We start from the raw sequence: 25003 nt of genomic DNA on the forward strand, positions 1-25003 counted from the left end.
AGCACTTGAAACATCAAATCTCTTATTGTACCTTTTGTTGTGTCTGACATTTTATTGTACATTAATTTCATTGGTGTAATCTATATTATTGTGGAAAGGTATAAAATATGTACTTTTCCAGTATCCGCGTCCAATGACATGTAAACAATGTGTTACAAGAATAAAGAATGGACATAAGAAGATATACATCTGTGCAAGAAAAGATGAAGCAAACCACAAGCAGTCAAAGCTTTTAGCTTCTAGACGTGTTCGAGTATGGCGCCAGTATGATTGAATCCGCATGATACTTGTACGGCTCTCACATTCTCTCCAAAATTGATCATTCTAGGTTTTATGTAGTCAACATCACTTCCATGGCCCTACATGCAAAATCCGATATTAGACAGATAACTTCGCAGCAGAAAGAAAGCGAGGAAAAACCGTCCAACACAAAAGAAACTAATGCATTAGTTTAACATAATCCATGCAAATGTGCAATCATTAGAGAATAACTGAATAAAAAGGGACTTTGAAGCAAGTTAAAATGGTTGCTATTTATTATCGTAGTGCCTAATTTGATATAGTTTATTAGAAATTCGAACAAAGCCGGCATAAATCTATACTAGGTTCTGTATTCTGCGCAAATCTAAACGTACTCGAAAAATTGACAAATTAAGTTTCAACCGAGCTGCTGCTGCACATTGCCAGAAGACAGATTGAAGAATGAACAAGAACTATACTATCTTTTGCTACGCCCATTATTTGAACCCTACAATTTATAAGTTATTGAAGTAAATCTCTGCCACTTGGATGCTACATCAACAGACGGAAATGTGTAGAGTCAATCAGCAACGACGTAACTGATAGATCTTGTTGGTATCGAGGATTATGGAAAATGTAAAATGCTAAAAATGTGCACAATGAAGATTGACAACAAAATGTTGACATAGGTAAGATATACAGGACAACATTTGTTTTTTAATAGATGTCTAACACTAGGCAATTTTCGGCCAATATTTACCAAAATAATGCAAAATCTAGATATGTCAGTATTATGTTCGAGATCTAGAGCAAAGTTTTTACCCATGTTTTCTATGTTGGCCACTCCAGATCCGATTTGTCAAAGTAAATGGAGTGCCCAAGGAGGGTACTGTGGAGGGGGTCAAGGAGAGGAGCGAGACAGAGCAACAAAAAACAGGGAGACTCAGGCGGGCGAAGGGCATAGCGAAATTGAAGGGATATTGAATAAGAGTGGGTAAATTACGGACGGGTTAGTGGAAGTTAACGGCAGATTAATTCAATGGGGATATGTGAAGAAATTGTTGAATAAGTTGAAGCTTAAGTTGGTATCTACGGAAGAGAGTAAAATGGAAGATAAGGTTGGAAAGACAGCGAGAAAGAGAGGAGGCAATAGAGAGCTGCATAACTTGGCTTTTAACGTTAACTATGATAAGTCTGCGAGCAAAAGGGGTATAAACAGTGATAAATGAAGCTAATGACATGGAATGTTCGGGGTAGCTGCTGCTCGTTGAAGAGAAGCAGCATAAAGGAAGTAATTTGCAAGGAAAGTCCAGATTTGCTAGTGTTGCATTATTTTTCAGTATAAACTTAATACTATTCATTATAATATTAAAATATAATATATGATCATTATAAACATAATAGCAAATGTTCAACCTTATAACTATAATTACTATACTATAATAAATAGTATAATTAATTAATATGGTTTCTTACTTATTTATTAAAAAAAAGTAAAATATTCGAGATAGACAGGAGGTTCATAGGTAGTATTTGGAGGGCAAGATTTAAAGAGGTCTTTCTTCCTTCTAAGGGCAGATCAGGAGGAATTTTTGTAATATGGGATGTCAGAAGGGTGCATGTTTTGGAAAGTATGATCAGAGAATTTTCGGTGTCAGTTCATGAGATGGAAGTCATTGACCCCCCCACTTATCAATGCCTCATATACATGGTCAAACTTTAGGGACGAGCCCATTTGCTGTAAACTAGACAGATTTTTATTTTCTGTAGAGTTCGGCAACATGCACAATTTTATTAGGCACGAGACGGCCGTGAGGATAGTGTCGGATCATTGCCTGATTATTTTAACTACGAGTCCTTCGAAATGGGACCTTCCCCATTTAGGTTTGAAAACATGCGCTTAGATCACCGGTGTTTCAAAAAAGATGTTGCGGGATGGTGGGGAGAGGAGTCTTTTCAAGGGTGGGCAGGGTACAAGTTCATGAAGAAACTCAAAAGTTTGAGACCTCAGTTAAAAGAGTGGAATAAGGAGGTTTTTGGAGATTTGAGAGTAGAAAAGTTGAAGAGGTATAAAAGAATTGAGGAGATTGATAAGAAAGAGGGGAGTTCCGAGTGGTCTAATGAGTTGGTGGAGCCGTGGAGGAGAGGGTTAATGTGAAGAAAGATTTGAATGCATTGCTATTTAGGGAGAAAAGGGCAGCGGCGATGAAATCAAAATTCTCTTGGGCTAGAGATGGAGATGCTAATACCAAACTCTTCCACAAGCTGATGAACGCTAAGAAAGCTCATAACACAATTTCTAGATTAGAAACGGTGGATGGGAGAATCGTGGAAGGTGAAAAGAACATTGTTCATGAGATTTGTTCCTTTTTTGAGAATCTCTACACTTCATCAGAAGGGCAGATTAGAGGGATAGAAGGTTTAAATTGGAGCCCAATTTCAAACTTGGAAGCAGAGAAATTGGAGAAGCCTTTTGGGGTAGACGAAGTGAAGAGGGTTGTTTTTGAATGTGATGGGAATAAGTCTCCAGGACCGGATAGTTACACTATAGCATTTTTCCAAACTTGTTGGGAAATGGTGAAAGATGAGCTAATGGAAGTTTAGGAGGAATTTTATTTGAATGGTGTGGTCAACGGAGTCACTAATGAGACATATATTGGCCTTATCCCTAAAAAGACTAAATCTTGCAAAATTAGTGACTTTAGACAATTCGTGTAGTTTATACAAGATCATCTCTAAGGTCTTAGCCTCCCATTTAAAGGGCGTTATGGAAAGTACGATTTCGCAAGCACAAGGAGCATTTGTTGCTAGTAGGCAAATCCTAGATGTTGCGCTTATTGCTAATGAGGTGGTGGAGGATTAGAGGGCGGGAGGCAAGGAAGGGGTGGTTTTTTAAAATTGACTTTGAGAAGGCTTATGACCATGTAGAGTGGGATTTTTTGGACTTTGTGCTTGAGAAGAAGGATTACGGGAATAAATGGAGAAAGGGGATTAAAGGTTGTTTGGATTCCTTTCCGGTAATCATAAACGGAAGACCATGAGGAAAGTTGGATTAAGACAAGGCGATCCCCTATCTCCGTTTTTATTCACTTTGGTGGCCGATGCTCCTGAGAGGTTGATGGACAAAGCGGTTGATCATGGTGTGCTTCAGTGCTTGGAAGTTGAAATAGAGCGGATAAAGGTATCTCATCTACAATTCGCAGATGATACTCTTTCTTCTTGGATAATGATGAGGATAATCTTCGACCTTTGATGGCCATCATTGATACTTTTTGTTTGGCCTCTGGACTAAAAGTTAATTTGGCAAAAAGTGTAATTTTGGGCATCAATATGGAAGTGGAGGAAGTGGCAAGTCTAGCTGCCATTGGAGGTTGTTCGGTGGGGGGATGGCCAATTAAATATCTTGGCTTACCCTTAGGTGGGAATCCGGTTAGATCATCTTTTTGGGAATCGGTTCTTTCAAAGGTGGCAAAGAGGCTTGAAGGATGGAAGAGATCGGTTCTCTCTCGTGGAGGGAGATTGATGTTAACTAGATCGGTTTTGTCACCTTAGTTGCAGCTAAGATTGAAAGATTAATGAGGAATTTTTTTTAGGGACGTTGTGAGGAGACAAAACCAGATCATCTTGTAACTTGGGCTGAAATTTGCAAACCTAAGGAGAAGGGTGGCTTGGAGATTGGTAATTTGATTCCCCATAATAAAGCCCTTTTGTCAAAATGGCTTTGGAGATTTCCAAAGGAGAGTAATTCATTGTGGTGCAGAGTGAATAGAAGCAAGTTTGGGTCGAGTTTTGGAGTATGGGAATCAGGCTTTTGTGGTAGAGCAACATTTAGGAGTCCCTGGAAAGCTATTCAAAAACTGCAGCATGAGTTTAAAGCAAACATCAAGGTTATGGTGGGGGACAGAATGAGGTTAAGGTTCTGGGAAGATGTATGGTTGGAGAGGAGTCATTTTCTGATCGATTTCCAAGTCTTTATAGGAACTCATCCCTTTATAACTTAGCTATCCCCTCATTTTACACTCTTAGAGAGGTTAGTACAGTGTCCTGGAACTTCCATTTTAGTAAGGAGCCTAGTGATAGGGAATTGGGTGAAATCATGGAGCTTTTGGGTTGTCTAGAGGGTGTAAGATTGACCGAGTTTATTTGTGATAGGTGGGTGTGGATTCTGGAGGGGTCGGGGTCATTTTCTTGTAAATCTCTCTTGATGATCAATCCTTTCCTTCCTTTAGCCTTTTGTCCTTTTATTTGGAGCGTCTCGGTTCCTACTAAAGTACAAATTTTTAATTGGTTGCCTGTCTCAAGTAGACTTAACACTTGTGATTTGTTACAAAGGAGAAAGCCGTACTTGCACCTATCTCCTAGCTGGTGTGTTTTCTGCAGAAATGCTAACGAAACGGGGATCACCTTTTTCTTCACTGTCCATTTTTTATGGGTATATGGCAGCGTGTTCTGGAAAAGTTTGGGATTGTTTGGGTAGTCCCTAACAATATCTCAGAGTTATTTGGCTGCGACTTTCTATATGAAAGTACAAAGAATATTAGGAGATTGTGGAATGTTGTTGCCCTTACTGTTACATGGTCTTTGTGGTTAGAACGGAATAATCGTGTCTTTGAGGACATCTGAGGAAACTCTTCTAATGTTTGGGATAGAATTAATTACTAGGTTGCACTACGGTTGTCTCAGTCGAAAAATTTATGTGGCATTTCATTCTCAGATTTGCTTAGGGGCTGGGATATTATTTTGAGTTGATTTGAGATTTTGTTGGTTTCTTTTTACTTTTATTTATCCTGGTTGTTGGTGGACATCTTGTCCCCTGCTTTGTGCTCTTTTCATCTTTTTATTATTCAATAAATTCTTGTTTCTTATAAAAAAAATAATAATAATGATATGTTCCATTAGAAACTTAACAAAAATGGACAGATGTCCATCAATTGCCAATGATTTAAGAGTTAAGGGGTTTTTTTGCCAAAATTTAAAAAAAAAAAAAAAGAAAAAAAAGAAAAAAGTCACCTACTAAAGAGTTGAAGGACCAGGGGTGCAAATTACTCATTTTTAATTTCAAATTTTAATGCTTTATTGTCAAGAAGCTTCTACATGGTTCTCACATGCTTAAATGTCTCATTATTTATTATTGTTGTAAATTGAAAGGCAGATGAACGTGGAGAAAGTAATATAACTTTGTTCTTTGGAAACCAAATAGATTTTCAAGACAAAATATTCATAACAATGTCAATTGACAAGCCGCTTCTTCTGCTAGAGTCAGAATAACACTTCTTAATTGTAAGCAAAACGATTTTGAAAATACCAAGACTGCTCATGCAAGTTTCTTGTGTTGAACAAAACTCGAAAAGACAATAGCAAATGATATAAAGAGAGATGGAAGCATACCAATTGCCCTCCTGAAGAATGTCCATCTACAGAAAATGTTCCATGCGAACCTCCCCAACCCCAAGTGAAAATATTTCCTTCTGGTTTCAAGCAATTGAAGTTATTTTCTCCAATTAGTCCTCACAAAAAAAAAATAAAAATAAAAATAAAAAAAATAGAAGGGTCCACATATCCTTTTATTAAAGAAATACTTTTGTAATGATAATGAAAAAGAAATGAAGAACTGCACATGATGATATAAGAATTAAGCAGGCACCACCAATGCATTCCAAAGTAACTAAAGCCTAAAGTAACTAATCGCTTAAATAGGACATAGAAGCACTATAACATAGATTTCTTTTGGCTTCCGTGAACATGTCAAACACGAAAGCAGAAAGAAAAAAAAAATTGAGTTGCACATTTCCACTTTCACATTAGGCATAGGGTACAGATGAGGTTAGACAATTTTATGCTTAACCAGCATATGACAATTTGAGGTGAAATCTTATTATCCTTAAAACAAAAACAAAACAAAAAAACAAAAAAAAAAAAGCGGGAGAGACCAACTCAGTTCTCAAAGGCTCCTAAAATGTCATCTTCTTACTGTTGCACCTAAAATGTCTTTACCACCGGTTGTCTGCTACGGACACTCCCAGAAAGAACAAAGTGGAGTGGATTAAGTGGCCTACAAACTACCTTAGAGGACACCCAGATCTATAGAACATACAACTTGCGACTCTAGATTAAAAATTGACATTGCTAAACTGATAACATTACTGCAGCATTATCAATTTTTAGAGCATTAGGGAGAATGGGAAAGAGCTAAAGACATTATTTCCCACTTGTCTGACATTGTTGGATAATGTGAGTAATACCGCTAAGGTATACACATAATGTCACTATCAGCAAAGTGGAAAACACATAAACATCTAGAAGTATTTTGTGAATAACCATTGCCCACATTCTTTCTGCATGAGCATATTGTTAGCAGTTTCATCTTCCATTAACACCTTCAATCACGACGTCAAAAATGACAACTATATTATCTAAAAATTTAATATTTGATCCCCCATTATCAGAAAGAAGTACCTATAAATAATCTACCAATAAATGCAAAATTCTCTCGGCAATTACACTTTCATTGGAAAGTTCAGGTGTTTATAATGTCTACGGGCGTACAAGTATTTAGTACATACAGATGAGACAATGTCATACGACTTGGTCACATGAAGCTTCTTTCCTTCCCCCCCACCACCCAAAAAAAAAAAAAAGAGAGAGACACCTTACCAGAAACTGCTGCTGTATGCTTCCAACCACAAGAGACCTGTAAATGAACATTTGTCAAAAATTGCGCATAATATACAATTGACAATTCTGTCAATGAAAACTCAAAATATTTGAAAGAGAAAAATGTTTTGAACCATAAAAGAGAAAAGTATGGTCTCCTGGTTGAAAGAGAAAAGTATGGAGCTCATCAGCAGGCCCCACACCCACTCATGTGGTGCCAGGTACCACTACCCCAAACACATTGCTTATTAGAAATAGAATTTGATGAAAGTTTTGGGAGTTATTCTAGCAATGGCATTATGAACGACATTACCAGCGACTTTATCCACCTCATTTGAAAGGAGCTAAATTCAAGTTAAATTCAAGATTTCAAACCTGATGTAACCTCTCATCTCCAGAAAGTCCTGAGTAAAGTGTTTTCAATTAGCTTAAGGGGTGGTCATTGGAATAGATTCACAACTTGCTTTTGTTACGGGAAAACAAAGTTTGGATATCAACTTAAGGGAAGGAAGCTATGGAATCTTAAGTATAAGGGGAGAAAAGATGGTGTCCAAGATTGACAAAGTTTTTTGGAGGAGAAGCTATGGAATATGAAGCTACTTATGAAAGTTCTAGTTAATGTTTGACAAACTTCTCACCATACTTCAGACTGTCAGCAAAACCACCTTGAGATTTCAAGAAAATGCTAAGCAGAAGATTTCATTCACTTCACAAATTAAAACCTAAAAGTAGTAGAAACAACCATTCAAAGATGCTTATGCACATAGAGTAATATAACCTGGCTAACGGTAGACTCCAAGAAAGGACCTTGAACTCTTTCAGGTTGATGAAAGACAGTTGTAGTACTGAAAACACAAAATTGATTAACACATCAGCACCCCTGTAATTATTCTCAGTGAACACATCTGTCTAAAGATGCATTTCAAATCCTGGAAGGAAAGATACCCGATACCAAGACATCCATTTTCATTTGAACCCCAAGTATACAGTTCCCCACCACCTACATGAAAAAGATAGTACTTAGTAGAAAAGAAAAGATGATCGGGAGTCAGAGTCCAATTTATAATGAAAAGATAGAAAATAGTTAAAAGTAGGCTGGCAAAGAAACGTGCTCTGGCAATTCAAAGGTTAAAACCACAAGTACATACTCAAAATAAAACTCTGGGTTCAAAATTCTGTGCACTCGGTAGTCTGTTGGGAAATTTGCAATTTCTTTCACAGGCATTTTGGCTCTTCCAATTTGATTTTGATGCGACATATATGAATACTTAGTACATATCTTAAACACAAGTCATAAGGGAAATTCTAAATGCACCAAAATTTGTTTTTCTTTTCTTTTCTTTCTCTTTTTTTTTTTTTTTTGTGAAAAGGAATGCCATTAGTCAAAAGAACTCATGAAGTACAAAACAAGGAGGGCAAGATGTCCGCCTGGAAGAACGACCAAAAAAAAAAGAGAAAAAAAAAAAGGAGTCTACATCAACAAATGTAACTCCCTAAGCAAATCCGTATTTAAAAATAGCACAAAAACTATTATCTTCATACAACAACTGCAGCGCAAAACATAACTTCTCCCATAAATTCTTATCACCATTACTGTTAATAATTGTTGGTCCAGTTTGTTTTGAAGGTTTTTTTTTTTTCCCCTTTTTGATAAGAAACGGGCAACTTGAAGGTGTTTGTTTTGAAGGTATTCACACAAAGTCAAATAATCCATTTTTTTATAAGAAACTCAAAAACTTTATTTATAACAAAAATGAGAAATACAAAGCAAAAGAAATGGACGCAAAGTCCATCAACAAAACCAAAGAAAAAAGAGCTACAGAGAGACAACTAATGAAACAGCAGAGACCCCCTGGCACAACAAAAAACGAAATAGTCCAATAGTCATGTAATACTCAACTGAAAGTCACTAAAATGATTTTGAACCTATCAATTGTAGGTTCAAAGAAATAGCGAGCGGGAAAAAAAAAATAAAAATAAAAAAAAGAAGGAAAAGTTGAAGGCTTTAATAATGAGAATAAAAATAAACCACTACTAGTTTCACATTATTCAAATCTGCTATCATCTTTGCTACTTCTTGATTTGGGCATGGTGTTAGAATGCATGGAAATGCAGAGGGAAGACAAGGAATCAGATTTACAATTTGTGCCCACAGAAGAGGAAAAAAACACTGATAGGATACAAAGTGAAAGAAGATAGTGACAAGAATTACAGTTTGGCCTGTAATTAGTTTGTGCAATTAAATCGAACAAATGCAGATTTGCCAAGTTTCTAATGAATTTTCTTACTGGGGTTTATATTAATGAAACTTTAACTATACCTTTCTAAAAGAATGGTCATATGATTTTTTGGCAATTATATAATATCCCACAAGGGAAAAGGAACAAAAATTCACCAAAAGAAATCCATAATTGATTTCAACTCCGTTGCTCATTGGACATAGATGCAAACACTAAACAGGTGCAGATACAAAATTGTCAAAAATAAGTTCAAAGATGAAAGTGCTACAAATGGTATAGGGAAACAGTAAAAGTACAATACTCCGTTTAACAGTTGGGGCCATTTAAAGCAGTTTCTGGTACACTTGGGATCTCCCTGGGCATCATTTTGATTTTAGAATTTTGAGTCAAGGTTGTCCTTTTATTATTATGTATTGGAGGATCCCTAGTCCTCTATTGTGTTGTAATTTTTGGTTATCAATGAAATAAGTTGTATCTTATTTAAAAAATAAAAAATAAAAATTGCAATATCAGTACAGATCCTTTTATCTGAAGCAATGATATGTGTTGAAATTCAAACTAGCCGAGTATTAGATAAGTGATATGCTCCTAGAATCGTGGGATAATAGCTAAGGATCTGTTGTAAGCTAATCCCTATAAATGTGTAAAGTAGTTCCTAATATCTAGGAGGTCTCTTAGGATAAGATCTTATCTTTTGCTTTTGTATAAATACCCTTCCGGTCCATTCAATTAATGAGAGAGGAAATTCATATTATTCCAAACTTCATGGTATCAGAGCCCTAGGTTCTCAAAACCCTAATTTCCTAGCCGTCATCTCTAGCCAACCCTCAACATGGCCGAATCCGACCAAACCTCCGGAGACTCCTCATCCTCTGTCTCTCAGAATGTTTCTTCCAATCCCCAGACCACAAATGACCATAATCTTACTCCCATCCCCAGCCACAAACTTAATGGACACAACTATCTTCAATGGTCTCAGACCATGATGATGTTCATTAGTGGACGAAGCCGTGATGACTATATCACCGGTGCCGCTGTCCAACCAGGCACCAGTGATCCTAAATTTAGGACATGGAGAGCAGAAAATAATATGGTCATGTCTTGGCTAATCAGTTCAATGACGACGGAAATAGGTGAGAATTTCCTTCTCTACACGACTGCCAATGAAATCTGGGATGCAGTCCGTGACACCTTCTCTAGCAGTGAAAATACTGCTGAACTTTTCCATGTGGAGAGTATCCTCCAAGACCTACGACAAGGAGATCAACCAATAACCACCTACTTCACCACTTTGACGCGGTATTGGCAGCAGCTGGATTTATTCGAAACTCACGAGTGGAAGTGCTCGGATGACAGCAAATACTTCAAGAAAATAGTAGAGATCAAACGCATCTTCAAATTTCTAATGGGGCTGGACAAATCTCTTGATGAAGTACGCGGACGAATTTTAGGCACCAAACCTATTCCAAGTCTTCGAGAAGTGTTTTTTGAGGTACGTCGGGAGGAAAGCCGCAAGCGAATTATGATGGGACGATCCGATTCAATCCCTGATGGATCAGCCCTTGCGGCAACCCGAGAGAATCAGTCTTCGTTAGAGCCAGCCGCTCTTGCTATTCGCGGGATACCACAGAACTCTCGTCGAGGACGCCCTTGGTGTGACCACTGCAAGAAGCCAGGCCACACGAAAGAAACATGTTGGAAGCTACACGGAAAACCCTCCGATTGGAAGCCAAGTCGTAACTCTGGAGATCGTGACAGCCGTGGAAATATTGCCACAGCAGAATCCACAAGGTCTCAAAGCCAGGTTCCCTTCACTAAAGACCAACTGGAAACACTGCAACAGCTGATCAACCAGGCACAAATCTCGGCAGAAGGGTCATCACAGGGCACAAGGAATCTCGCACTCCATGTAGCCAAGTCACCGTCACCGTGGATAGTCGACTCAGGAGCCTCTAATCACATGACAGGTGATAGAATGCTATTTACAAGTTATATTCCATGTCAGGACTATCAAACAGTCCGAATAGCCAATGGTACACGTTCACAAGTGGCTGGAACAGGAACCATAAAGCTTTCAAAGACTCTTACCATCAACTCAGTTTTGTTTGTTCCTGACTTAGACTGTAACCTAATCTCTGTGAGCAAATTGACTAATGAACTCAACTGCGAGACTAAGTTTTTTGCTAAATCTTGTGTTTTTCAGGACTTGAGTTCGGGGAAGATGATTGGCAGTGCTGACCTATGTGCAGGCTTGTACCTTCTCAACTCAGCCACCACCTCAGTTTGCTCCCAGGCCAATAAAACAGATGTCAGCCCACAATGTTGGTCCGCCAATAGTCTAGAGTCCATGAGTCACACAAATAAAGATAGTGCAATCTTAATGTGGCACTATAGGTTAGGTCATCCAAATTTCATGTACTTGAAACACTTGTTTCCATCATTATTCATCAATAAAAATCCCAAGTTTCTTCAATGTGATATTTGCCAGTTATCTAAACACACCCGAAGCACTTACTCACCCCGTCCATACAAACCAACTCATCCATTCTCCCTCATCCACGGTGATATTTGGGGGCCAAACAAAATTCCAAATATCACCGGAGCAAGATGGTTTCTACTATTAATAGATGATCATACCCGTATAAGTTGGACATTCCTCATGAAAGACAAGTCAGAAACCAGCCAAATATTCAAAAACTTCCATAAGATGATCCAAACACAATTTCAAACAAACATCCAAATCTTCAAAACAGATAATGCCCGGGATTTCTTCAATTCCATCCTTGGTCCCTACCTCACATCCTATGGCATTGTTCATCAAAGTTCCTGCGTAGATACCCCACAACAAAATGGGGTGGCTGAACGCAAAAATCGACATATCCTAGAGGTGGCCCGATCCCTACTATTTCAATCCAATGTTCCCAAAAAATTCTGGGGTGAAGCAGTCCTCACTGCCACCTATCTCATAAATAGGATGCCCTCACGTATACTCACATTCAAAACCCCATTGGAAACTCTCCTAAAGTGCTACCCAAAATCACATTTGATCACACAAGTTCCCCTCAAAATTTTCGGATGCACTGCATTCATTCATATTCATTCTCATAATCGTAGTAAACTTGATGAAAGAGCACTCAAGTGCATCTTCATGGGGTATTCATCAAACAAAAAGGGATACAAATGTTTTTCACCTACCACAAACAAATTCTATCATACGATGGACATCACCTTCTTTGAAAACAAACCTTACTTCTCCAATTTCAAGCTTCAGGGGGAGATTAGCACACATGAACCACAAAATTGGGACTGGACTTCCCTCATTGACTATGGCTCACTTTCTCCTACTCTCTCTGGCCTACCTGATCCGAACATATCCTCATCAAGTCCAGAAAGCTCTCGGCCAAGTCCACCTCCTCCTCGGCCAAACATGTCTCCTCCACCAAGTCCATCTTCAGCCAATTCAATTCCATATCCCAATCATCTCACTCTTCCTAATGATGCCATAAAAGTATTTATCCGAAGAAAGCACTTGCCTGAACAAGGTCAGCAACATCATGACCCAATCCCGAGTTCAAGAAATTCTGAGACAACACAAGGTAAAGTGGATCTTAGTATGCAAATTGACGGTGAATATACAGAGAAGCCCGCGGAACAACACTCAGACTTAGAGCTGCCCATTGCTCAGAGAAAAGGAGTCCGGTCATGCACTAAGCATCCCATCTGTAATCACCTGACCTATGCAAACCTGTCCCAAAAGTTCAGGGCATTTGTGACAGCTCTCGACAAAATTCAGATCCCAACAACAGTTCAAGAAGCCCTACAAGTCCCGGAATGGCGAGCGGCAACCTTGGAAGAGTACAGTGCACTTGAAAAAATGGAACATGGAGTCTAACACCTTTACCGCCGGGAAAGCATACGGTTGGATGCAAATGGATTTTTTCAGTCAAACAAAAGGCAGACGGAAGAATAGACAGATTCAAGGCACGATTAGTGGCAAAAGGATTCACACAGTCATACGGAATTGACTATCAGGAGACATTTGCACCTGTAGCCAAATTCAATACAGTACGTGTTCTACTATCTATTGCCGTAAACCAAGATTGGCCACTGCTCCAATTAGATGTGAAAAACGCATTCCTGAATGGAGATCTAGTAGAAGAGTATATGGATATCCCTCCTGGGTTCGAGGGTGATCGCACAAAGGGAAAGGTATGCAAGCTCAGAAAGTCACTGTATGGGCTTAAACAATCGCCCCGAGCATGGTTCGACAGATTCACAAAAGTACTAAAACTTGATGGCTACACTCAATCTCAAGCCGACCACACTTTGTTCATCAAACACTATACCGGCAACAAGGTAATAATCCTAAGCGTGTATGTCGATGACATAGTACTCACAGGGAATCATGAAGAAGAAATACGGAGACTCAAGGCCCTCCTTTCCAAAGAATTTGAAATCAAGGACTTGGGACTCCTAAGATATTTCCTGGGAATGGAGGTAGCAAGATCAAGCAAAGGGATTTCAGTCTCTCAACGCAAGTATGTGCTAGATCTACTACAAGAAACCGGCATGAGTGGATGCCGACCAGCTGAAACCCCCATGGATCCCAACACGAAATTAAAACCTCGGACTGAAGAAAAATCAGTGGATACAGGGCAGTATCAACGCTTGGTAGGAAGACTAATCTACCTCACTCACACACGCCCGGACATAAGCTTTGCCGTAAGCCGTGTTAGTCAATTCCTAAACAATCCATCCGAAGATCATATGGAGGCAGTAACTCGCATTCTCAGGTTCCTTAAAAGGGATCCAGGGAAGGGACTATTATTCAAGAAGACAGCCAATCGGCTCTTAGAAATCTACACAGATACAGATTGGGCAGGGTCTCCAAGCGACCGAAAGTCCATTTCAGGGTATTGCTCCTACGTCTGGGGAAATTTGGTCACATGGCGCAGCAAGAAGCAGCCAGTGGTAGCCCGCAGCAGTGCCGAGGCAGAGTTTAGGGCTTTAGCCCAGGGCATTTGCGAGGGAATATGGCTAAAACGACTACTGGATGAACTCAAAATTGCCATCTCAGGACCAATCCAGATGATGTGTGACAACCAATCAGCCATAGCAATTGCCAAGAATCCCGTCCACCATGACAGGATGAAACACGTGGAGATTGACAGACACTTCATCAGTGAGAAAATAGAAGGCAATATCATATCACTGAGTCATGTTCCATCACAACATCAAGTTGCAGACATTCTTACAAAGTCCCTCTTCAGGCCCAACTTCACAGAACTGAGCTCTAAGCTAGGTCTAATGAGTATATACCGCCTAGTTTGAGGGGGAGTGTTGAAATTCAAACTAGCCGAGTATTAGATAAGTGATATGCTCCTAGAATCGTGGGATAATAGCTAAGGATCTGTTGTAAGCTAATCCCTATAAATGTGTAAAGTAGTTCCTAATATCTAGGAGGTCTCTTAGGATAAGATCTTATCTTTTGCTTTTGTATAAATACCCTTCCGGTCCATTCAATTAATGAGAGAGGAAATTCAGATTATTCCAAACTTCAATATGTAATGCATGATAATGCAAGATTTAGTAGTAATCATTACCGACCATCGCTGGTGGTAGTGATACTTATCATTTTTCTTCTATGTTGTCATTTGACTTCAACTTATTATTGTAGATTAAAAAAAAAAACACTAAAAACCCAATCTCCATAGATTATTACCTGTTCTGATCCAGGATGCCTCCTACGTTTTAGGAAAATCAGCAAGAAAATAGAATGTCTAGGTTTTTGCCAGAACCTTTTTCTTTCTTTTTCTAATAACATATTTTTTTGTTTAAATAAATAAAATAAAAAATAAAAATAAAAAAGTAAGGGGGAAAAAAACAAACTTGGGACAGCTGAAAATTACTTGTCAAGACACAGGTGTGATAGCCACCACATGCAACTTCTTCAGAATAAGGAAGTTCAGAAACGATGGATGGGATTTTTTCACTGTTAACCTCTCTGAAGCCCTGTTTTGTATTCGTGAAAACGCTGTCAGCAATTCCCTTAAATACTTCACTAAAAAACTTCACTAAAAAGGATTGATAAGGTCAAGAAAAGACTATGATTGCTAAAATCCATAAGAACGTGATTCTAGCACCTACCACTTTATCTGCTGGCCTTTCTCCAAATACGAAAACTGAGCCATTTTCTGGAAAATACAGAGAAGTAACAAGTATATTCTAATTTAGGAAATAAAAAAGAGGCCACAGAGAATGATTTTAAGTAAGAAAGGCCAAAAAAGGTACCATCAACACATGCTGAATGCAGCAAGCCAGCAGCAACACTTTTTACCTACTTATTTCAACAATAAGCCAAAAAAGGGTAACAGTAATTAACAGACAGGGACCCAAAAAAATAAAGAAAAATTCCAACGGTCACCAAAAAAAAAAAAGAAGAAGAAGAAGAATACCCATAAGGTTACGACAACAATCAGAAATCCGAAGCAAATGAAACTATACCTTGATTCCCTCGAGTTCCTTTATAAGCCTTGGTGTATATTCACTGCAAAGATATGAACAAACATTTCAATAGAACCACACCCAAAACAAAATGCAGAGATATCCTGGGTAGCACAATTGCATACTTTCCCATTATGTAGACAACTGCATCAACTACTCATTAACTATATGTCCACATTCTAGAGGTGCATTTTATGGAAGAGTAAATGAAAATAAGTCAACAGTAAAAAGTTCAGTGACAGCGTGTAGACTACTGGTATTTTACTAATAAACAAAAAGAAGAAGAAATTAAAAGATCAAAGTTCAAAGAATGTTGTTCACTTGTACAAATAAACAACCTGGTGTTTTTGAAGAACCCAAAAGTACTTAAATCATGGCCATGTCCAAGTCTTCCATACTCCCCTCCTCCCCAACTCAAGGACTCACCTCCATCTAATAAAAAGTCACAACTTAAGAAAGAATTTAAAACGTAGTCACGACTTTAGAGCATAATTGAATTGTACGGTTTTTTTAAATACCTGTAACAGCAATTGAATGCTCTGATCCAAAAGCTGCCATTTTAATGGTCATTCCAATCAAGCTTTGAACTTTAGTTGGTACGGAAACCGCCTTCGGTGCTCCTGCATATCAGTAGATCATGTCATTTTATTTGACACAATTTTCACTAAATTAATTTTTTCACTAAATTAATTTGCAGATTGCTAAACAAACACTGAAAGGGTTCAAAACTTTGGAACAAGGATAAACAGGATGACAACCATGTGATTACTAGACGTTTAATATTTAAAAAAAAAAAAAAAAAAAGAAAAAATGTATACTAAAACCCAGAATTAAAGTTCCAGTTGGTACGTTTTCCTAGGCCAAGTTGTCCGTTTGAGTTCTTTCCCCACAGGAAGAGTTCTCCATCCGCTAAAACGAACAACACATATTATTAGTCGTGTTAGTATTTTGATAACATACACAGACTTTTACAGATAATAAAACATAATACAATAAGCATATACTGTTATTGATAAAACGGCACGGAAGAAGAAAATAAACAAAAGGGACTTTAAGTCCAAATAAAGAAAGAAAAAAATTACAAAAATCTCACCAAACACATCAACCTTCCTAGCTCAATAAGATCAAAGAAAGAGGCAAGTTCTTAAGCTGCATGGAAGAAGAAATCAAATTGAAGTTATTCAGTATCACCATGTCCTAAATTCAACCTATGGTGATTCCTAATGTAAAATCACTATTGTAGTCCAACCGCCACAATTGGGGAGACAGTAGAATTGTCAGAGTAACATTTTAAACGTGCTTCATTTGGAGAGTGGACTATGTGTCACGGTTCCTCTTTATTTATTTATTTTTGTTTTATCTTTTTTGGATTGGGGGGTGGGTGGGGTGGGGTGGGGGAATAATGAACAGCCTTATTAATAAAAAGTTAAATGCAAGGAGGGGAACGAGAAGTGTCACCAAAAATGGAAACAAAGAAAAAAAAAAAACAACCAAACAAACAAACAAACTAAGAAGCCAGCAAACCAAAATAAGGAGCAAAGCCCTTAATCTAGGTTACAATATATTCTATCTGTCACATCCTTCCAATTAAGAACTATCAATAAAATGGAAAGCCCTTAAATTCTTCATGTGTAGAAGCCCATAATGATGCAGTAAAGCAGAAGGGGTGGGGTAGCAGTTAAGAATCCGTTGATATTTATACACCATTTTATCAAAAAAATAAAAAAGAGGTTTTCTTCCTAGACAAGTTAAAAACAGTTGTAAGAGAGGATTCATTAATGCCACTCATGCATCCAAGAATTTATAATACTTAAATATGAGAGAAAATGAAATCTGGAGAAAGATAATTTGCATAAAAGTATCAGTCTGCGACAAGTCCAAACCTGTAACAGCACCAGAGTGATAATAACCAGCTGAGATGTGAACAATTTCTTTCGGAAGTCCAGAAACCTCCACTGGCTCCTGCAGCACAGCAGAATAGCCAGGTCACTTACTGAACTAATTATTTAGTTGCAAATAATGCAGTGTTTTGTAGCTTAATAAATAGCTTATAATCAGGGACCGTATAAACAAGTATATTATCTCTCTTCAAGGCAAAACACAGAGAGAGAGAGAGAGAGAGAGAGAGAGAGGGATGGAGGGAGCGAGAGAGAGGGAGAGGGCAAATTCCCTAACCTAAGAAAGAAATCAAAAAAAAAAAGAAGGAAAAAGGAGAAAAGGGGGATAGGAGTGAAACCCATTGATCCCCGTCAAAAAAAAAAAATGGAGAAAAGGGGACTGGAAAAATATGGTAAAGATGGACATATGCCTTCTTCTCCAATGTGTGATTTGCCTCAACTACTTATGAAGAGAGATTACCAAGAAATGCATAGATCCTTCTTTATTTTATATTTTTATTTTTATTTATTTGTTATAGGAAACTGGAAAAATATTATTGACTAAATCAAAATTTTACAGAGACAAAAAGAGATGGATGAGGAATCCATAAAACAAACAAAAATAAAGCTAAAACTACAGCATAAACAAAATACATAGAGAAAGATTACGAAGAAATGCACGGAGCTAAAAAGGGCTAATTAGATTGCCTTAATGGAATCTAATCGTCTTTCCTCTGTTATATCCTTATGTTGGGGTGATGTCTTGTCACACATTGAGGCTTTCTTTGCCTTATTATGCCTTAAGGCTTTCCCTGCCTTACCTCTTTCGACCAAGAAAAGAAAAGATATTAGTAATTCCTTCCACCTTTAAAATACATAGAGATTTTATGAAACCGTACCATTTTAGTTTTCTTCTCGCGCCATATATCTAGAAAATGGGTCTAAGGGTGCTGCAATTAAAAGACCATGGATAAATAGAAAACTAACAGAAAATACAAGCATAAAAGTTTTGGCCGCAGTTGGCAAAAGTTGTTGGTTTCTATTGGATAATTCCTTGATCCCCAGTTTCTTTGTTAAGAGAAATATTTCCTGCCTTTGTTGAGAGCCGCGGAGGCAAAGCATCATGGCTAGCTTTTGGGTCCTGTGGCTGGTGAACACTCAATTTCTTACATTAAGGCCCAAGAAAACAACTTTCTGAAGTATTAGAGCTCAGTGTTGGGGTTCACTATGGATTTACTTTAGTAACGTATTTAGGAACTTTCATCTTTCCATGATATATTGTAATTATTAGACTATCATTTAAATTCCATAGCTATTGGTTTTGGAAGGATCATTGGTCCCCTTCGAAGTTTTATTCCTTTTCCTTCAGTAAAACATTTTGTTTCTTATAAAAATAAAATAAAATAAAAAAAGAAGGAAAAAAACAAAATGAGCACGAAATTTTCATTGATAAAAAATAAAATATACAAAGCAAACTGAGGAAGCCAAAGCGGACACATAGTCACATACAAGAATTAAATAAATAAACCCATTCACAAAGATTCATACTGGTAATGACAATAACAATAACTACAAAAACAATTGTCCCTGATATCCTACTTCAGATAAGAATTCTCAAGTTTTTTGTTTATTTATTTATTTTGCTGAGTAGATAAGAATTCTCAAGTCTGCCCTTCAACAAAGACCCCGACTTTTCTTAATAAATGTTCCATAGAAGCACAAGAGTAGGTTCGCAACACACAAACACATAAATGACTCACATAGAAACAACACATACATGGCTCGCATCTGTGAATGATATTTTGGTCCATTTCACAGAAGAAATAAAATCTATGATGTGTCTCAAAAGGTGGAAAAAAGAAATAACAATTAATAAAATTTTAGGGCCCGTTTGGTAATATGTTCAAAATGATTTTGTTTTCAGTACAAAAGTGAAAATGAGATTGTTTTGAAAATCATTCTGTGACCAATTCTGAAATTGCGTTTGGCTGGTTTTTTAAGAGATCGTTTTGAGTATAGTGAAAAAGTAAAATCGTGCTTGGTTATATTTATGAACATTTGGTAATTAATAATCTTAAATTAATATATTAAGTAATTAATAATTGATAATCACTTAGCAAATAAAAATTAATATATTAATAATATAATAATAATGGATATATTATAATTAATGAAGATATTGGTAATTAAACTATATACATAATGCATCAGTATGCTAAATAATTAAAAATAGTAATTAATAATTAGTTATAAGTAATTACCGTACTCATATTTATTAGTTTATAAGTAATTAATAAGTGTATTAAGAAAAAATTATTAGTATATTAACTAATTAGTTAATTAGTTACTAAGATTTATTTAATAATCTATTATTTGATATATTGCATGATCAATTTTTGATAATTATTCTTTAAATAATGATGAATTGCTAATTATCAATTTTTAATTATTGATTATTAATTGATTAATTACTATTTTTAATTATTATAATTTAATATTGATTATTAATTGATTAATAGATTATAATTAATATATATATGATTGATATATTAATTATTAGTTATTTACTTAATAACCTATTATTAATTATTCTATAATTAATATATTATATAATCAATTTTTGGCAATTAACCTTTAACTAAATAATTAATTACTATTTATTATTTATCATTTTTACTAATAAAATTACAAATTTAATGTTAATAATTTAATATTAATTAATAATTAAGTAATTACTATCTATTTATTAGTTATAGTCATAGCTATTTATTAATTTTAATTAATATATTATACAATTAGTAATTAATAATTAAATATTTAATGTAACATTATTGGTAAGTACTAGAAAATGAAAAAGGACGAGGGAAAACATCTTCTAATCGTTTTCTTCTTCTTTCACAAAAACCATTTTCATTGTTTTTTGTTTTCGTTTTCGTTTTCGAAACATTTGCTAAACAAACGCGGTTTGCAAAGTGTTTTCATTTTCGTGTCTCAAAAGACGTGCGGAAACATTTTCAAAAACAACAAAAAAAAACAGTTCCAAACGCACCCTTAATTTCACCAAAAGATGTTGCCGCCAAGTATAAAAAGGAGAAGTAAAAAGATCAAGTAAACAAGAAAAAGAGGAGAAATTAGGAATCTAAACAAACATAAAAGAGCCAAAGAAGGTTATTTCTCCATTTGCCACATGTCAACATCTTCTTTTTACTCTTTTATTTTATGTCAACTTCTCCTTTTAACTCTTTTGTTTTTATTTCTTACTTTTTTCTTATTTCTAATATTTTTCTACTTTCTTTCTTTTAATTAAAATATCTAATCTAAACACACATAAAAGAGCGAAAGAAGGTTGTTTCTCCATTGGCCACATGTCAACATCTTCTTTTTACTCTTTTATTTTATGTCAACTTCTCCTTTTTACTCTTTTGTTTTTATTTCTTATTTTTTTCTTATTTCTAATCTTTTTCTACTCTCTTTCTTTTAATTAAAATAATACATAAAAGAGCCAAAGAAAGTTGTTTCTCCATTGGCCACATGCCAACTTCTTTTTACTCTTTCATTTTATGTTAACTTCTCCTTTTTACTCTTTTGTTTTTATTTCTTTTTTTTTATTATTTCTAATCATCTTATTTTATTTTATGCCAACATCTCCTTTTTATATTATTTCTAATCTTTTTCTACTCTCTTTCTTTTAATTAATATTATTTCTTTTAAATGTGCTCCTACTTAATTTTTTTATGTCAAAAACTCCAGAATAACTTTAATTATTTTTCTATGTAATTTTTTTAAATACATTTTCCCCTTTCCTCCACGTGATGGACTTAGCTTCTATGTTTTAAGACATGATCAAACTTACAAAGTTATTCCCCACGTGCGTAGCACGTGGCTCAACTAGTAAAAAGTAAAAACACATAATTAGATGACATCATAAAGTTACATTAGAAAGATAAGAAATCCTCAAAAGCAAAGAAACAAATGAGGCCTAATATAAAAAAAGATTGTTATCACTGATGCCCCCTGAACTTTAGGGTCATTCTCAGTTTGCCCCCTGAACTTTAAAAAAGTCTCATTTTACTCCATAAACTTTGAATTGTTTCCACTTAAACCCTTTTGTAGCAATTTCTGTTAAAAACAGATAAAAAAAAGAGAACAATGCAATCACGTGGTCTTTCTGTTTGGATTTCTATTAAAAAGAAACATATAACAACCACATGACTATACGTAACCCCCTCTATTTTGTCTGATTTTAACAGAAATTATAATAAAAAGAGTTTAGTGAGAACAATTCAAAGTTCAGGGAGCAAAGTGAGAGTTTTTAAAGTTTAGAGAGTAAACTAGAAATGACCCCAATGTTCAGAGGGTACCAGTGAAATTAATCCTATAAAAAATGAATAGACGACTAGAAATAAAGAAAGAATTTAGATATTACACGGTAGTATAAGTTGTATCATCAGATAGCCCAAGCTGTCCAAAATCATTGAGACCGGTGGCATAGACACATCCAGTTTCTGCTAAAGTAGGAGACAGTTTGTTAGCCAGAGAAATTTGTTTTCAATAATGTAATAAAAAAATGGTTACGGCTAATAAAAACTTTATAGATGAGACTCAACAAATAATTAAAACGGAGTAGGAATTTTAACTATGACTGGACATTTAAATATTAAAACTGATACAAGTAAGGAAATAGCAAAGTTCTATAGAAATGTTGGGAATTAAGCTGCCTATGTCATGTAAAAAACAAAATGGAAAGCTTATAACTATGTCAAATCCAAAGCAAACTTGCTTTTTTCTAATTTGCTCTCAAAACCCAAACGATCGGACCCCTAAACTGTGTTCTTCAAACTCACACTAATTAGAAGAAACGGAACATTTCTACATAATTTAGAAGTAGAAACCCACAAAGAAGTTGTATATTTGATTATCCGTCCTGAGAATTATCAGCAAAAACATTGTATATTTGATTATCCATCCTGAGTATTATCAGCAAAAACTTTGATTCCGATTCTCTCTCTCTATTCAACTAATGAAAATACTCTGTAATCGATGGAATTGAGTGCAGACACTTGCATGTGACTGCAGAAGCAACTGGTCAAAACGAAAGTACCGCAGATAAAAGTTGGGAATAGAATTGGAGAGGTTTTTCATCCAGATCACCATTGTAATTATCTATAAACAATCTATGTTGTCAACATTATCAATCATTTCAGCCGTGCATACTTCATTTGTTTTCTGCAATTATGCTAAATATGCACATATCACAGTACTTTTGACTCATCTTCTAGAAAATCCATGTCTGTGCTTCCAGCTCCTCCACGTCATTTTCACACAAAAGATTATGCCGCTAAAACTACTACAAAATTACCATATTATCGTCTTCGTCCATGTTTGGTCCCCAAGCTCACTTAACACTCCTAGCACTACATTCTCCACGCACAGTCTAGCATATATCACATAAGTATCTACTATCATGGACTTCCTAGTGTGCGGAAATCCTAAAATACCACAACTAAACGCTCACCAAAAATGAACAAACAAAAGGATCAGAATTGCATAGATCAAAATAACTAACTTCCATATATGTCATTTTCCTCCAACACTGCGAAACGGTGAAATTTCTCTGACCTTTTTCATGATATCCCTCCGTTTTGAACCCGTAACTAATAAAAATGAAAAAGATAGATAGCAGCCTCATCCAGGGAAGCCTTGACCTCAATTTATAAGATGGCGTTTGGTTCGTGGGTTCAAAACCATAATTCATGATTCTGATTTTTAAAATTTAAATTTTTTATGAGAGAAAAACGCTGCAGCAGAACCAAGAACCATAATTCTAAACCAGGCAGAACCCTTGAAATATACGTCTCCTAAGTTTTTCAAGGAATTCGAAACTCTTAAAGGCACCAAAATGTCAAGTAATTCACCCCACACCTTTCAGAATTTTCTAAGGGTACTAAAATAGAGAGATTACAGTACCCTAGAAAAACATTATCCCATTAAAAGTACAAAGAAAAAAGAACATATATACATAATTATATTGAAATAAATAATTTTCAGAAAAAACTCAGAAACACACGAACCTGTTAGAAAGAGAGTGTGAGCACCACCACAAGCGATGGCTCGAAGGCCTTGTTCCCGAAACGCTGAACAAAGCAGCGGAACAGGCCTCCAATGGGAGTCGAGGCTCCGAAGCCCAAGTCTGCCATAGTCGCCGTTCCCCCAAACCGCTGCGAACCGCCGTCCCGTCTCGCTACTACTCCACAACCATCTTCTCGCTAACTCTAATCCTAAACCTAATTTCAGCGAGCTATTTCTAATGGATCCGATTCTGCTCCACATTTGTCTTGATCGGACGATTCCGTCCGTGATTATGCAGAAAGATGTGAAAATTCAATGAAGGAGAGGGGAAGAAGATTCAACCCTGGAAGAAGAATTTGATTTGGTAACGATTGCGAGAAGTTTCGCTCTTTCGTTTCGAGAAATACAAGTGTTTGGGAGTAGAGAAGGATTGTAAATGGTTTGAAATTGATAGGCCAGCAATGGTGCAACGTTTTCCCTCTCCTCTTCCGCCTGCTGGTGTGACCTTCAAACAAGTTTTTTTTTTTCTTTTTGTTAAAAAAAAAAAAAAATTACCTTCACGCTAGCTTCCTTTATTTTAGGGCTCGTTCATTTTGCTTATTTGAATTTAAAATTTGAGTTGAGATGTGATTTTATATGAGAATTTTTTATTATAGTAAAAAAGTTAAATGTGACTATTTGTGAGAGCTTTTTACTGTAACAAAATTTGAATTCTAAACTCGAATCAATAAAATGAACGAGGCCTGAGAAATTATAACGTATAGGCAATTTGTTAAACTATTCGCGTTAAATAGCAAAGTAAAATAAAAATATAAGCGTCGTTCACTTCGCGGATTCGAGTTTCAATTCGAGTTGAGATGTGACATTTTCTGAGAACTTTTCACTGTAACAGAAAAAGTTAGATGTGATATTTTCTGAGAACTTTTTACTACAGAAACTTAGAACTGAAAATTTAAATTGGTAAAATAAACGACACTATAATATATTTTAAAATTTTAGTATGATGTATGATGTATTTTAATTTTACCTTCGTGTTTTTTCTCTCTTAAAACTTTAAATTATTTATATTCCGACCCCTTATGGATTTTATTATATTGTGAAGTCTAGTTGGCCATCCATTATACTATAAAAAACGTGAGGGTTGGGGGAAAGAAATGGAATGGAAAAGAATAAAGTTTAAATATGATGTGTAGTTAGTTTTTGCACAAAGAATGGCCATTCTACAAAAATAACTTTTCCATTAAAATGACTAAATCATCGTTCCTCCCATGGCCATTCTAAAATGTTTTCATTATCTTTTTTCATAGTTGCCCTTTCTTTTTTTTTTCTTTTGAAAGTTGAAACACCAATTTACTACCACTCTCCTCTTCGTTATCTGCCGCAATTGTCAACCTCCTTCGACCCACACCAGTGGATTTG

The 25003-nt window shown here is 36.0% G+C and overlaps 1 protein-coding gene across 1 annotated transcript; it reads right to left on the bottom strand.

The window, feature by feature from the left end:
- LOC21399211 (ultraviolet-B receptor UVR8) lies at positions 1 to 23977 on the bottom strand. Its single transcript, XM_024170918.1, has 15 exons — positions 23587 to 23977; positions 21944 to 22020; positions 17522 to 17600; positions 16488 to 16547; positions 16157 to 16258; positions 15977 to 16070; positions 15639 to 15681; positions 15426 to 15471; positions 15282 to 15328; positions 15044 to 15146; positions 7840 to 7894; positions 7673 to 7739; positions 6895 to 6931; positions 5629 to 5708; positions 1 to 359 (listed from the first exon to the last, which is right to left on the bottom strand). The coding sequence occupies exons 1-15, from the start codon at positions 23843 to 23845 to the stop codon at positions 240 to 242; spliced, it is 1269 nt and encodes a 422-aa protein (XP_024026686.1). The 5' UTR covers positions 23846 to 23977; the 3' UTR covers positions 1 to 239.
- Positions 23978 to 25003: the final 1026 nt, after the last annotated feature.

The sequence above is a fragment of the Morus notabilis genome, unplaced genomic scaffold (genome assembly GCF_000414095.1).
Source record: "Morus notabilis unplaced genomic scaffold, ASM41409v2 Scaffold985, whole genome shotgun sequence".
Classification (NCBI taxonomy): Eukaryota; Viridiplantae; Streptophyta; class Magnoliopsida; order Rosales; family Moraceae; genus Morus; species Morus notabilis.